At 31.2% G+C, this 16,920-nt stretch overlaps 1 protein-coding gene across 1 annotated transcript in view; it reads left to right on the top strand.

Annotated features, from left to right (window-relative positions):
• LOC140161914 (medium-chain acyl-CoA ligase ACSF2, mitochondrial-like) overlaps window positions 1-16,920 on the top strand; it is an 83,166-nt gene that overhangs the window by 28,230 nt on the left and 38,016 nt on the right. The window contains exons 5-6 of the mRNA XM_072185209.1: window positions 15,911-16,032; window positions 16,547-16,609. Of these exons, the coding sequence (XP_072041310.1) occupies window positions 15,911-16,032; window positions 16,547-16,609 (185 nt within the window). The remainder of the gene's footprint in view (window positions 1-15,910; window positions 16,033-16,546; window positions 16,610-16,920) is intronic.

The following is a 16,920-nucleotide window of genomic DNA, read 5'->3' as shown; positions in this document are numbered from 1 at the left end:
TTTATTGATATTAATAGATTATTTTTTCGCATCCCCTATACAATCAAGTGCACATTTGCTGGGACACTTTCATATTTCAATGACCCTCCCCGCACCCCTTATTCAATGTTGTATACCAAACGCCTCATTTTGTAAATGGCCTATATTTTTGCTCCAACATTGGTTGGTGGGGAGGGAGGATTCGAAATAGGTTGGAAACTATACAAATAAAATATCACATGGTGAACTTCATATGACCGGTTTTATTGAACAGAGGGCGCGAAATATGAACAAGTGTCCCAGGGAAATTTGCACTTGATTGTATTGAAGAAAAAAAAAAATAATCTATTACTTTCAGTAAAATTACCATAACTCGCAAACGCGTTGCTCGATTGACATGATTTTTTCACTAATTTAAAACAAATAACATTGCGCATATTTTGGTTACTTTAATTGTCATTTTTGTCAAACTAAATATTTTTAGGTATCAAAACGCTGTAATATATGCATTATTTAAGGCATATTTGACACATGATTGCTATTATCAGCGAATTATCTCAAAATTCACTTTTAAAACAATTTAAAACTAATCAAAATTAAATCATATTGGAAATATAGAGTACAATCAGTTAAAAATACCTACTGAAATAACAAAAAAAATCATAAAACAAAACAATTGTTTCCCTTTAGTTCATTGATAAATGTAAATGTAAATTGGCAACATAAAGGAAAAAAAAGAAAGAAAGAAAGAAAAAGAAAGAAAGAAAGAAAGAAAAGAAAGAAAAAAGAAAGAAAGAAAGAAAGAAAGAAAGAACAAAAAAGAAAGAAAGAAAAATAGCATTACATGGATTCGAACTCGAGATCTCGGGGCGAGAAGCAAAGCCAGTAACTATATGCCACCGGGAGACTGATGACAATTGCACTCGATTTCAGCGTATTTAATCCTATCATTGCAATGCTACTGTATTGTGTTATCGAGCTTCGATCCAATGAAATCATTCATTAAAACTCATGTTTTGGTCGTATTCAGCATTTATCTAACGTATATTTTGAATATACACGGTCACATTATACATACCTTCCTAACTTTGATATGTTTATTGGTAATTATTCCTCCATTTAAGCCAAATGAGCACGGTCTACCATAACGTTAAATAAATATATATTACTTTTTAAGTTATATTATTCTGGTAGACCGTTATTGCGTCATTAATTCTTGTTATCCTTGTTATAAATAAATTCGCATGAATAACAACAGCTCAACCATAGTGTAGTGGTTTGCTTACTGCCTTCTGATCATGAGGGCTACGGTTCGAAGCTCATTGTCGCCGATATGTTTACTTTTAAATCCTGCTCTTTATCTCTTTTTTTATTTTTGAATACCAATAATAAGCACATTTAAAATGTGTAATTGTATATACACTTTTTGGCATGGCATTGTTACGTTGAATTAGCGTGTCTGTGATGGGTAGTTGAAGGCCTATATTAAAGAGTTTAACGTGCATTCCGATAATAGCATTTGAAATAGGGTAATGAGTTTGAAAGATCAATGATGAGACAAACATCATGATTCTGTTCTATTTATTTCTATATTTTCTTAATTTCTTATTTGGTTTGCTTTTATTATGTTTGTAAATTCTACCAAAGGAGAATTTATATGTCCACTCTAATATAAGCAATCAATGTGTCAAATATTCCTTGAAAAATGCATGCATTGCAGGGTTAGATATTCAAAAAATGTTTATTTTAATAAATTGGCTAATCATGTAATGCATAATGAAATTATCTTGACATCACTGAAAAATTATGAAAATCGAGCAACGCGTTCGAGAGTTATGGCGATTTTATTGATATTAATAGATTATTTTTCGCATCCCTATACAGTATTGAAGAAGACAAAAATAATCTATTACTTTCAGTAAAATTACCATAACTCGCAAACACGTTGCTCGATTGACATGATTTTTTCACTAATTTAAAACAAATAACATTGCGCATATTTTGGTTACTTTAATTGTCATTTTTTGTCAAACTAAATATTTTTAGGTATCAAAACGCTGTAATATATGCATTATTTAAGGCATATTTGACACATGATTGCTATTATCAGCGAATTATCTCAAAATTCACTTTTAAAACAATTTAAAACTAATCAAAATTAAATCATCTTGGAAATATAGAGTACAATCAGTTAAAAAAACCTACTGAAATAACAAAAAAAAATCATAAAACAAAACAATTGTTTCCCTTTAGTTCATTGATAAATGTAAATGTAAATTGGCAACATAAAGGAAAAAAAGAAAGAAAGAAAGAAAGAAAGAAAGAAAGAAAGAAAAAGAAAGAAAAAGAAAGAAAGAAAGAAAGAAAGAAAGAACAAAAAAGAAAGAAAGAAAAATAGCATTACATGGATTCGAACTCGAGATCTCGGGGGCGAGAAGCAAAGCCAGTAACTATATGCCACCGGGAGACTGATGACAATTGCACTCGATTTCAGCGTATTTAATCCTATCATTGCAATGCTACTGTATTGTGTTATCGAGCTTCGATCCAATGAAATCATTCATTAAAACTCATGTTTTGGTCGTATTCAGCATTTATCTAACGTATATTTTGAATATACACGGTCACATTATACATACCTTCCTAACTTTGATATGTTTATTGGTAATTATTCCTCCATTTAAGCCAAATGAGCACGGTCTACCATAACGTTAAATAAATATATATTACTTTTTAAGTTATATTATTCTGGTAGACCGTTATTGCGTCATTAATTCTTGTTATCCTTGTTATAAATAAATTCGCATGAATAACAACAGCTCAACCATAGTGTAGTGGTTTGCTTACTGCCTTCTGATCATGAGGGCTACGGTTCGAAGCTCATTGTCGCCGATATGTTTACTTTTAAATCCTGCTCTTTATCTCTTTTTTATTTTTGAATACCAATAATAAGCACATTTAAAATGTGTAATTGTATATACACTTTTTGGCATGGCATTGTTACGTTGAATTAGCGTGTCTGTGATGGGTAGTTGAAGGCCTATATTAAAGAGTTTAACGTGCATTCCGATAATAGCATTTGAAATAGGGTAATGAGTTTGAAAGATCAATGATGAGACAAACATCATGATTCTGTTCTATTTATTTCTATATTTTCTTAATTTCTTATTTGGTTTGCTTTTATTATGTTTGTAAATTCTACCAAAGGAGAATTTATATGTCCACTCTAATATAAGCAATCAATGTGTCAAATATTCCTTGAAAAATGCATGCATTGCAGGGTTAGATATTCAAAAAAATGTTTATTTTAATAAATTGGCTAATCATGTAATGCATAATGAAATTATCTTGACATCACTGAAAAATTATGAAAATCGAGCAACGCGTTCGAGAGTTATGGCGATTTTATTGATATTAATAGATTATTTTTTCGCATCCCCTATACAATCAAGTGCACATTTGCTGGGACACTTTCATAGTTCAATGACCCTCCCCGCACCCCTTATTCAATGTTGTATACCAAACGCCTCATTTTGTAAATGGCCTATATTTTTGCTCCAACATTGGTTGGTGGGGAGGAGGATTCGAAATAGGTTGGAAACTATACAAATAAAATATCACATGGTGAAATTCATATGACCGGTTTTATTGAACAGAGGGCGCGAAATATGAACAAGTGTCCCAGGGAAATTTGCACTTGATTGTATAAAAAAAAAAAAAAAATAATCTATTACTTTCAGTAAAATTACCATAACTCGCAAACGCGTTGCTCGATTGACATGATTTTTTCACTAATTTAAAACAAATAACATTGCGCATATTTTGGTTACTTTAATTGTCATTTTTGTCAAACTAAATATTTTTAGGTATCAAAACGCTGTAATATATGCATTATTTAAGGCATATTTGACACATGATTGCTATTATCAGCGAATTATCTCAAAATTCACTTTTAAAACAATTTAAAACTAATCAAAATTAAATCATATTGGAAATATAGAGTACAATCAGTTAAAAATACATACTGAAATAACAAAAAAAATCATAAAACAAAACAATTGTTTCCTTTAGTTCATTGATAAATGTAAATGTAAATTGGCAACATAAAGGAAAAAAGAAAGAAAGAAAGAAAGAAAGAAAGAAAGAAAGAAAAAGAAAGAAAAAAGAAAGAAAGAAAGAAAGAAAGAAAGAACAAAAAAGAAAGAAAGAAAAATAGCATTACATGGATTCGAACTCGAGATCTCGGGGCGAGAAGCAAAAGCCAGTAACTATATGCCACCGGGAGACTGATGACAATTGCACTCGATTTCAGCGTATTTAATCCTATCATTGCAATGCTACTGTATTGTGTTATCGAGCTTCGATCCAATGAAATCATTCATTAAAACTCATGTTATGGTCGTATTCAGCATTTATCTAACGTATATTTTGAATATACACGGGCACATTATACATACCTTCCTAACTTTGATATGTTTATTGGTAATTATTCCTCCATTTAAGCCAAATGAGCACGGTCTACCATAACGTTAAATAAATATATATTACTTTTTAAGTTATATTATTCTGGTAGACCGTTATTGCGTCATTAATTCTTGTTATCCTTGTTATAAATAAATTCGCATGAATAACAACAGCTCAACCATAGTGTAGTGGTTTGCTTACTGCCTTCTGATCATGAGGGCTACGGTTCGAAGCTCATTGTCGCCGATATGTTTACTTTTAAATCCTGCTCTTTATCTCTTTTTTTATTTTTGAATACCAATAATAAGCACATTTAAAATGTGTAATTGTATATACACTTTTTGGCATGGCATTGTTACGTTGAATTAGCGTGTCTGTGATGGGTAGTTGAAGGCCTATATTAAAGAGTTTAACGTGCATTCCGATAATAGCATTTGAAATAGGGTAATGAGTTTGAAAGATCAATGATGAGACAAACATCATGATTCTGTTCTATTTATTTCTATATTTTCTTAATTTCTTATTTGGTTTGCTTTTATTATGTTTGTAAATTCTACCAAAGGAGAATTTATATGTCCACTCTAATATAAGCAATCAATGTGTCAAATATTCCTTGAAAAATGCATGCATTGCAGGGTTAGATATTCAAAAAAATGTTTATTTTAATAAATTGGCTAATCATGTAATGCATAATGAAATTATCTTGACATCACTGAAAAAATTATGAAAATCGAGCAACGCGTTCGAGAGTTATGGCGATTTTATTGATATTAATAGATTATTTTTTCGCATCCCCTATACAGTATTGAAGAAGACAAAAAATAATCTATTACTTTCAGTAAAATTACCATAACTCGCAAACACGTTGCTCGATTGACATGATTTTTTCACTAATTAAAACAAATAACATTGCGCATATTTTGGTTACTTTAATTGTCATTTTTGTCAAACTAAATATTTTAGGTATCAAAACGCTGTAATATATGCATGATTTAAGGCATATTTGACACATGATTGCTATTATCAGCGAATTATCTCAAAATTCACTTTTAAAACAATTTAAAACTAATCAAAATTAAATCATCTTGGAAATATAGAGTACAATCAGTTAAAAATACCTACTGAAATAACAAAAAAAATCATAAAACAAAACAATTGTTTCCCTTTAGTTCATTGATAAATGTAAATGTAAATTGGCAACATAAAGGAAAAAAGAAAGAAAGAAAAAGAAAGAAAGAAAGAAAGAAAGAAAAGAAAGAAAAAAGAAAGAAAGAAAGAAAGAAAGAAAGAACAAAAAAGAAAGAAAGAAAATAGCATTACATGGATTCGAACTCGAGATCTCGGGGCGAGAAGCAAAGCCAGTAACTATATGCCACCGGGAGACTGATGACAATTGCACTCGATTTCAGCGTATTTAATCCTATCATTGCAATGCTACTGTATTGTGTTATCGAGCTTCGATCCAATGAAATCATTCATTAAAACTCATGTTTTGGTCGTATTCAGCATTTATCTAACGTATATTTTGAATATACACGGTCACATTATACATACCTTCCTAACTTTGATATGTTTATTGGTAATTATTCCTCCATTTAAGCCAAATGAGCACGGTCTACCATAACGTTAAATAAATATATATTACTTTTTAAGTTATATTATTCTGGTAGACCGTTATTGCGTCATTAATTCTTGTTATCCTTGTTATAAATAAATTCGCATGAATAACAACAGCTCAACCATAGTGTAGTGGTTTGCTTACTGCCTTCTGATCATGAGGGCTACGGTTCGAAGCTCATTGTCGCCGATATGTTTACTTTTAAATCCTGCTCTTTATCTCTTTTTTTATTTTTGAATACCAATAATAAGCACATTTAAAATGTGTAATTGTATATACACTTTTTGGCATGGCATTGTTACGTTGAATTAGCGTGTCTGTGATGGGTAGTTGAAGGCCTATATTAAAGAGTTTAACGTGCATTCCGATAATAGCATTTGAAATAGGGTAATGAGTTTGAAAGATCAATGATGAGACAAACATCATGATTCTGTTCTATTTATTTCTATATTTTCTTAATTTCTTATTTGGTTTGCTTTTATTATGTTTGTAAATTCTACCAAAGGAGAATTTATATGTCCACTCTAATATAAGCAATCAATGTGTCAAATATTCCTTGAAAAATGCATGCATTGCAGGGTTAGATATTCAAAAAATGTTTATTTTAATAAATTGGCTAATCATGTAATGCATAATGAAATTATCTTGACATCACTGAAAAATTATGAAAATCGAGCAACGCGTTCGAGAGTTATGGCGATTTTATTGATATTAATAGATTATTTTTTCGCATCTCCCTATACAATCAAGTGCACATTTGCTGGGACACTTTCATAGTTCACTGACCCTCCCCGCACCCCTTATTCAATGTTGTATACCAAACGCCTCATTTTGTAAATGGCCTATATTTTTGCTCCAACATTGGTTGGTGGGGAGGAGGGGATTCGAAATAGGTTGGAAACTATACAAATAAAATATCACATGGTGAACTTCATATGACCGGTTTTATTGAACAGAGGGCGCGAAATATGAACAAGTGTCCCAGGGAAATTTGCACTTGATTGTATAAAAAAAAAAAAAAAATAATCTATTACTTTCAGTAAAATTACCATAACTCGCAAACGCGTTGCTCGATTGACATGATTTTTGCACTAATTTAAAACAAATAACATTGCGCATATTTTGGTTACTTTAATTGTCATTTTTTGTCAAACTAAATATTTTTAGGTATCAAAACGCTGTAATATATGCATTATTTAAGGCATATTTGACACATGATTGCTATTATCAGCGAATTATCTCAAAATTCACTTTTAAAACAATTTAAAACTAATCAAAATTAAATCATATTGGAAATATAGAGTACAATCAGTTAAAAATACCTACTGAAATAACAAAAAAAATCATAAAACAAAACAATTGTTTCCCTTTAGTTCATTGATAAATGTAAATGTAAATTGGCAACATAAAGGAAAAAGAAAGAAAGAAAGAAAGAAAGAAAGAAAGAAAGAAAAAGAAAGAAAAAGAAAGAAAGAAAGAAAGAAAGAAAGAACAAAAAAGAAAGAAAGAAAAATAGCATTACATGGATTCGAACTCGAGATCTCGGGGCGAGAAGCAAAGCCAGTAACTATATGCCACCGGGAGACTGATGACAATTGCACTCGATTTCAGCGTATTTAATCCTATCATTGCAATGCTACTGTATTGTGTTATCGAGCTTCGATCCAATGAAATCATTCATTAAAACTCATGTTTTGGTCGTATTCAGCATTTATCTAACGTATATTTTGAATATACACGGTCACATTATACATACCTTCCTAACTTTGATATGTTTATTGGTAATTATTCCTCCATTTAAGCCAAATGAGCACGGTCTACCATAACGTTAAATAAATATATATTACTTTTTAAGTTATATTATTCTGGTAGACCGTTATTGCGTCATTAATTCTTGTTATCCTTGTTATAAATAAATTCGCATGAATAACAACAGCTCAACCATAGTGTAGTGGTTTGCTTACTGCCTTCTGATCATGAGGGCTACGGTTCGAAGCTCATTGTCGCCGATATGTTTACTTTTAAATCCTGCTCTTTATCTCTTTTTTTATTTTTGAATACCAATAATAAGCACATTTAAAATGTGTAATTGTATATACACTTTTTGGCATGGCATTGTTACGTTGAATTAGCGTGTCTGTGATGGGTAGTTGAAGGCCTATATTAAAGAGTTTAACGTGCATTCCGATAATAGCATTTGAAATAGGGTAATGAGTTTGAAAGATCAATGATGAGACAAACATCATGATTCTGTTCTATTTATTTCTATATTTTCTTAATTTCTTATTTGGTTTGCTTTTATTATGTTTGTAAATTCTACCAAAGGAGAATTTATATGTCCACTCTAATATAAGCAATCAATGTGTCAAATATTCCTTGAAAAATGCATGCATTGCAGGGTTAGATATTCAAAAAATGTTTATTTTAATAAATTGGCTAATCATGTAATGCATAATGAAATTATCTTGACATCACTGAAAAAATAATATGAAAATCGAGCAACGCGTTCGAGAGTTATGGCGATTTTATTGATATTAATAGATTATTTTTCGCATCCCCTATACAGTATTGAAGAAGACAAAAAATAATCTATTACTTTCAGTAAAATTACCATAACTCGCAAACACGTTGCTCGATTGACATGATTTTTTCACTAATTTAAAACAAATAACATTGCGCATATTTTGGTTACTTTAATTGTCATTTTTTGTCAAACTAAATATTTTTAGGTATCAAAACGCTGTAATATATGCATTATTTAAGGCATATTTGACACATGATTGCTATTATCAGCGAATTATCTCAAAATTCACTTTTAAAACAATTTAAAACTAATCAAAATTAAATCATCTTGGAAATATAGAGTACAATCAGTTAAAAATACCTACTGAAATAACAAAAAAATTCATAAAACAAAACAATTGTTTCCCTTTAGTTCATTGATAAATGTAAATGTAAATTGGTAACATAAAGGAAAAAAGAAAGAAAGAAAGAAAGAAAGAAAGAAAGAAAGAAAAGAAAAAGAAAAAAAGAAAGAAAGAAAGAAAGAAAGAAAGAACAAAAAGAAAGAAAGAAAAATAGCATTACATGGATTCGAACTCGAGATCTCGGGGCGAGAAGCAAAGCCAGTAACTATATGCCACCGGGAGACTGATGACAATTGCACTCGATTTCAGCGTATTTAATCCTATCATTGCAATGCTACTGTATTGTGTTATCGAGCTTCGATCCAATGAAATCATTCATTAAAACTCATGTTTTGGTCGTATTCAGCATTTATCTAACGTATATTTTGAATATACACGGTCACATTATACATACCTTCCTAACTTTGATATGTTTATTGGTAATTATTCCTCCATTTAAGCCAAATGAGCACGGTCTACCATAACGTTAAATAAATATATATTACTTTTTAAGTTATATTATTCTGGTAGACCGTTATTGCGTCATTAATTCTTGTTATCCTTGTTATAAATAAATTCGCATGAATAACAACAGCTCAACCATAGTGTAGTGGTTTGCTTACTGCCTTCTGATCATGAGGGCTACGGTTCGAAGCTCATTGTCGCCGATATGTTTACTTTTAAATCCTGCTCTTTATCTCTTTTTTTATTTTTGAATACCAATAATAAGCACATTTAAAATGTGTAATTGTATATACACTTTTGGCATGGCATTGTTACGTTGAATTAGCGTGTCTGTGATGGGTAGTTGAAGGCCTATATTAAAGAGTTTAACGTGCATTCCGATAATAGCATTTGAAATAGGGTAATGAGTTTGAAAGATCAATGATGAGACAAACATCATGATTCTGTTCTATTTATTTCTATATTTTCTTAATTTCTTATTTGGTTTGCTTTTATTATGTTTGTAAATTCTACCAAAGGAGAATTTATATGTCCACTCTAATATAAGCAATCAATGTGTCAAATATTCCTTGAAAAATGCATGCATTGCAGGGTTAGATATTCAAAAAATGTTTATTTTAATAAATTGGCTAATCATGTAATGCATAATGAAATTATCTTGACATCACTGAAAAATTATGAAAATCGAGCAACGCGTTCGAGAGTTATGGCGATTTTATTGATATTAATAGATTATTTTTTCGCATCCCTATACAATCAAGTGCACATTTGCTGGGACACTTTCATAGTTCAATGACCTCCCTGCACCCCTTATTCAATGTTGTATACCAAACGCCTCATTTTGTAAATGGCCTATATTTTTGCTCCAACATTGGTTGGTGGGGAGGAGGGGATTCGAAATAGGTTGGAAACTATACAAATAAAATATCACATGGTGAACTTCATATGACCGGTTTTATTGAACAGAGGGCGCGAAATATGAACAAGTGTCCCAGGGAAATTTGCACTTGATTGTATTGAAGAAGACAAAAAATAATCTATTACTTTCAGTAAAATTACCATAACTCGCAAACGCGTTGCTCGATTGACATGATTTTTTCACTAATTTAAAACAAATAACATTGCGCATATTTTGGTTACTTTAATTGTCATTGTTTGTCAAACTAAATATTTTTAGGTATCAAAACGCTGTAATATATGCATTATTTAAGGCATATTTGACACATGATTGCTATTATCAGCGAATTATCTCAAAATTCACTTTTAAAACAATTTAAAACTAATCAAAATTAAATCATATTGGAAATATAGAGTACAATCAGTTAAAAATACCTACTGAAATAACAAAAAAAATCATAAAACAAAACAATTGTTTCCCTTTAGTTCATTGATAAATGTAAATGTAAATTGGCAACATAAAGGAAAAAAGAAAGAAAGAAAGAAAGAAAGAAAGAAAGAAAGAAAGAAAGAAAGAAAGAAAGAAAGAAAGAAAGAAAAATAGCATTACATGGATACGAACTCGAGATCTCGGGGGCGAGAAGCAAAGCCAGTAACTATATGCCACCGGGAGACTGATGACAATTGCACTCGATTTCAGCGTATTTAATCCTATCATTGCAATGCTACTGTATTGTGTTATCGAGCTTCGATCCAATGAAATCATTCATTAAAACTCATGTTTTGGTCGTATTCAGCATTTATCTAACGTATATTTTGAATATACACGGTCACATTATACATACCTTCCTAACTTTGATATGTTTATTGGTAATTATTCCTCCATTTAAGCCAAATGAGCACGGTCTACCATAACGTTAAATAAATATATATTACTTTTTAAGTTATATTATTCTGGTAGACCGTTATTGCGTCATTAATTCTTGTTATCCTTGTTATAAATAAATTCGCATGAATAACAACAGCTCAACCATAGTGTAGTGGTTTGCTTACTGCCTTCTGATCATGAGGGCTACGGTTCGAAGCTCATTGTCGCCGATATGTTTACTTTTAAATCCTGCTCTTTATCTCTTTTTTATTTTTGAATACCAATAATAAGCACATTTAAAATGTGTAATTGTATATACACTTTTGGCATGGCATTGTTACGTTGAATTAGCGTGTCTGTGATGGGTAGTTGAAGGCCTATATTAAAGAGTTTAACGTGCATTCCGATAATAGCATTTGAAATAGGGTAATGAGTTTGAAAGATCAATGATGAGACAAACATCATGATTCTGTTCTATTTATTTCTATATTTTCTTAATTTCTTATTTGGTTTGCTTTTATTATGTTTGTAAATTCTACCAAAGGAGAATTTATATGTCCACTCTAATATAAGCAATCAATGTGTCAAATATTCCTTGAAAAATGCATGCATTGCAGGGTTAGATATTCAAAAAATGTTTATTTTAATAAATTGGCTAATCATGTAATGCATAATGAAATTATCTTGACATCACTGAAAAATTATGAAAATCGAGCAACGCGTTCGAGAGTTATGGCGATTTTATTGATATTAATAGATTATTTTTCGCATCCCCTATACAGTATTGAAGAAGACAAAAAATAATCTATTACTTTCAGTAAAATTACCATAACTCGCAAACACGTTGCTCGATTGACATGATTTTTTCACTAATTTAAAACAAATAACATTGCGCATATTTTGGTTACTTTAATTGTCATTTTTGTCAAACTAAATATTTTTAGGTATCAAAACGCTGTAATATATGCATTATTTAAGGCATATTTGACACATGATTGCTATTATCAGCGAATTATCTCAAAATTCACTTTTAAAACAATTTAAAACTAATCAAAATTAAATCATCTTGGAAATATAGAGTACAATCAGTTAAAAATACCTACTGAAATAACAAAAAAAATCATAAAACAAAACAATTGTTTCCCTTTAGTTCATTGATAAATGTAAATGTAAATTGGCAACATAAAGGAAAAAAGAAAGAAAGAAAGAAAGAAAGAAAGAAAGAAAGAGAAAGAAAAAAGAAAGAAAGAAAGAAAGAAAGAACAAAAAAGAAAGAAAGAAAAATAGCATTACATGGATTCGAACTCGAGATCTCGGGGGCGAGAAGCAAAGCCAGTAACTATATGCCACCGGGAGACTGATGACAATTGCACTCGATTTCAGCGTATTTAATCCTATCATTGCAATGCTACTGTATTGTGTTATCGAGCTTCGATCCAATGAAATCATTCATTAAAACTCATGTTTTGGTCGTATTCAGCATTTATCTAACGTATATTTTGAATATACACGGTCACATTATACATACCTTCCTAACTTTGATATGTTTATTGGTAATTATTCCTCCATTTAAGCCAAATGAGCACGGTCTACCATAACGTTAAATAAATATATATTACTTTTTAAGTTATATTATTCTGGTAGACCGTTATTGCGTCATTAATTCTTGTTATCCTTGTTATAAATAAATTCGCATGAATAACAACAGCTCAACCATAGTGTAGTGGTTTGCTTACTGCCTTCTGATCATGAGGGCTACGGTTCGAAGCTCATTGTCGCCGATATGTTTACTTTTAAATCCTGCTCTTTATCTCTTTTTTTATTTTTGAATACCAATAATAAGCACATTTAAAATGTGTAATTGTATATACACTTTTGGCATGGCATTGTTACGTTGAATTAGCGTGTCTGTGATGGGTAGTTGAAGGCCTATATTAAAGAGTTTAACGTGCATTCCGATAATAGCATTTGAAATAGGGTAATGAGTTTGAAAGATCAATGATGAGACAAACATCATGATTCTGTTCTATTTATTTCTATATTTTCTTAATTTCTTATTTGGTTTGCTTTTATTATGTTTGTAAATTCTACCAAAGGAGAATTTATATGTCCACTCTAATATAAGCAATCAATGTGTCAAATATTCCTTGAAAAATGCATGCATTGCAGGGTTAGATATTCAAAAAATGTTTATTTTAATAAATTGGCTAATCATGTAATGCATAATGAAATTATCTTGACATCACTGAAAAATTATGAAAATCGAGCAACGCGTTCGAGAGTTATGGCGATTTTATTGATATTAATAGATTATTTTTCGCATCCCTATACAATCAAGTGCACATTTGCTGGGACACTTTCATAGTTCAATGACCCTCCCCGCACCCCTTATTCAATGTTATATACCAAACGCCTCATTTTGTAAATGGCCTATATTTTTGCTCCAACATTGGTTGGTGGGGGAGGGAGAGGATTCGAAATAGGTTGGAAACTATACAAATAAAATATCACATGGTGAACTTCATATGACCGGTTTTATTGAACAGAGGGCGCGAAATATGAACAAGTGTCCCAGGGAAATTTGCACTTGATTGTATTGAAGAAGACAAAAATAATCTATTACTTTCAGTAAAATTACCATAACTCGCAAACGCGTTGCTCGATTGACATGATTTTTCACTAATTTAAAACAAATAACATTGCGCATATTTTGGTTACTTTAATTGTCATTTTTGTCAAACTAAATATTTTAGGTATCAAAACGCTGTAATATATGCATTATTTAAGGCATATTTGACACATGATTGCTATTATCAGCGAATTATCTCAAAATTCACTTTTAAAACAATTTAAAACTAATCAAAATTAAATCATATTGGAAATATAGAGTACAATCAGTTAAAAAATACCTACTGAAATAACAAAAAAAAATCATAAAACAAAACAATTGTTTCCCTTTAGTTCATTGATAAATGTAAATGTAAATTGGCAACATAAAGGAAAAAGAAAGAAAGAAAGAAAGAAAGAAAGAAAGAAAGAAAGAAAGAAAAGAAAGAAAAAGAAAGAAAGAAAGAAAGAAAGAAAGAACAAAAAGAAAGAAAGAAAAATAGCATTACATGGATTCGAACTCGAGATCTCGGGGCGAGAAGCAAAGCCAGTAACTATATGCCACCGGGAGACTGATGACAATTGCACTCGATTTCAGCGTATTTAATCCTATCATTGCAATGCTACTGTATTGTGTTATCGAGCTTCGATCCAATGAAATCATTCATTAAAACTCATGTTTTGGTCGTATTCAGCATTTATCTAACGTATATTTTGAATATACACGGTCACATTATACATACCTTCCTAACTTTGATATGTTTATTGGTAATTATTCCTCCATTTAAGCCAAATGAGCACGGTCTACCATAACGTTAAATAAATATATATTACTTTTTAAGTTATATTATTCTGGTAGACCGTTATTGCGTCATTAATTCTTGTTATCCTTGTTATAAATAAATTCGCATGAATAACAACAGCTCAACCATAGTGTAGTGGTTTGCTTACTGCCTTCTGATCATGAGGGCTACGGTTCGAAGCTCATTGTCGCCGATATGTTTACTTTTAAATCCTGCTCTTTATCTCTTTTTTTATTTTTGAATACCAATAATAAGCACATTTAAAATGTGTAATTGTATATACACTTTTTTGCATGGCATTGTTACGTTGAATTAGCGTGTCTGTGATGGGTAGTTGAAGGCCTATATTAAAGAGTTTAACGTGCATTCCGATAATAGCATTTGAAATAGGGTAATGAGTTTGAAAGATCAATGATGAGACAAACATCATGATTCTGTTCTATTTATTTCTATATTTTCTTAATTTCTTATTTGGTTTGCTTTTATTATGTTTGTAAATTCTACCAAAGGAGAATTTATATGTCCACTCTAATATAAGCAATCAATGTGTCAAATATTCCTTGAAAAATGCATGCATTGCAGGGTTAGATATTCAAAAAATGTTTATTTTAATAAATTGGCTAATCATGTAATGCATAATGAAATTATCTTGAAAAAAATAAAAAAAATATGAAAATCGAGCAACGCGTTCGAGAGTTATGGCGATTTTATTGATATTAATAGATTATTTTTTCGCATCCCCTATACAATCAAGTGCACATTTGCTGGGACACTTTCATAGTTCAATGACCCTCCCCGCACCCCTTATTCAATGTTGTATACCAAACGCCTCATTTTGTAAATGGCCTATATTTTTGCTCCAACATTGGTTGGTGGGGAGGAGGGATTCGAAATAGGTTGGAAACTATACAAATAAAATATCACATGGTGAACTTCATATGACCGGTTTTATTGAACAGAGGGCGCGAAATATGAACAAGTGTCCCAGGAAATTTGCACTTGATTGTAGGCGGTTATGGGAAACTTTTCTGGGAGATCTCCAAGACACCTCCAAGAAATGCTTACTAAATATCCCAGAACATGGTTTTGGGATACCTAATTTACATGTGAAAAAGTCGGAGACCTCCCGGACACCTCTCAGGAGGCTTACCTGCTATATTTTGCTGTGGGTGCCTACTTATTTATTTTTAAAAACTTGCTGGCCACAGCTACTGAGCGTGACTCTAATACCAGTAAATAGCACCCAAACAGATGAATAATTGTTTGTTTGTTAATGTGATTGTTCGCTTGGTTCTTTATACAGCTAAAATGTAAAGTAATTCTATTGACTCGTTCACCAGCCAATCTTGTGGAGAGAATATTCACATTAATGCCGGAATTACATGATAATGATGACAGAAGAACAGATCAACAGTTTTCAAGGCTGTTCTTTCTTTCTTCATTTATTTATCGATATGAGACCTTAAATAAACTGCGTGGTTGGTTGGTTAATAATAATAATACGAAGAGGAACGTGACGTGGGTAAACAATTACAATACAGACTAGACGGTACGCAGAGGGGAAAAACAGCACATGCAGGCATTAAAAGTGGGTAAAGTTCGATAGCCACAAATTGCCATTTACAAGGCTGCACAAATGCGCATAAACACACGATAAACCAAACAACCAATGTAGGCACAAAAATAGGCAAAGTTCGATGGCCAAAAATGGCCAATTCCAGAAGAAAAACAGTACATAAATACACTAGAAGAGAAACAAAAGCACATAGCAGACAAACAAAACAAACAGACAAAAAACAAAAACAAACAACCGACGTTGTTTTACTGCAGATATACTGCTCTTCTTCAGGGACAAAACAACAAAATATCTAATCAAACATTGAATCAAACCCTTTTTTTTCATAACATAAGTATGCGTTCGATATTGTACATTCTATAGTTTTCCTGACCTGAAATTTATCATTTATGGAGATGGGTTATCCTTTGAGCATGTACAAAACAGGTAGGGAATTTCCCGATGTGCAGAGAAAAACTAATTAAATGTTATCTTTATTACTTGATCAAATTCAATCAAATTTAATCAAATTCAATCAAGGTGTAAGATTTCCTATATGTGACCGTACAGCACGAATGAGCCGTAAATGTCCTCAATTGTATTCTGAGTTACAGTGTAAAATGGGCATGAAGGTCATATTCATAGGTATTTCAATTTGGTGCTACGTGTATCTCATTAAATGAGGTACACGTAGCACCAAATTGAGGTACCTATGAATACGACCTTCATGCCCATTTTACACTGTAACTCAGAATACA

Source organism: Amphiura filiformis, chromosome 10 (assembly GCF_039555335.1).
Source record: "Amphiura filiformis chromosome 10, Afil_fr2py, whole genome shotgun sequence".
NCBI classification, from domain to species: domain Eukaryota; kingdom Metazoa; phylum Echinodermata; class Ophiuroidea; order Amphilepidida; family Amphiuridae; genus Amphiura; species Amphiura filiformis.
Note: the sequence above shows the minus strand (reverse complement) of the source record. Positions and strands in the feature narration are given on the sequence as shown.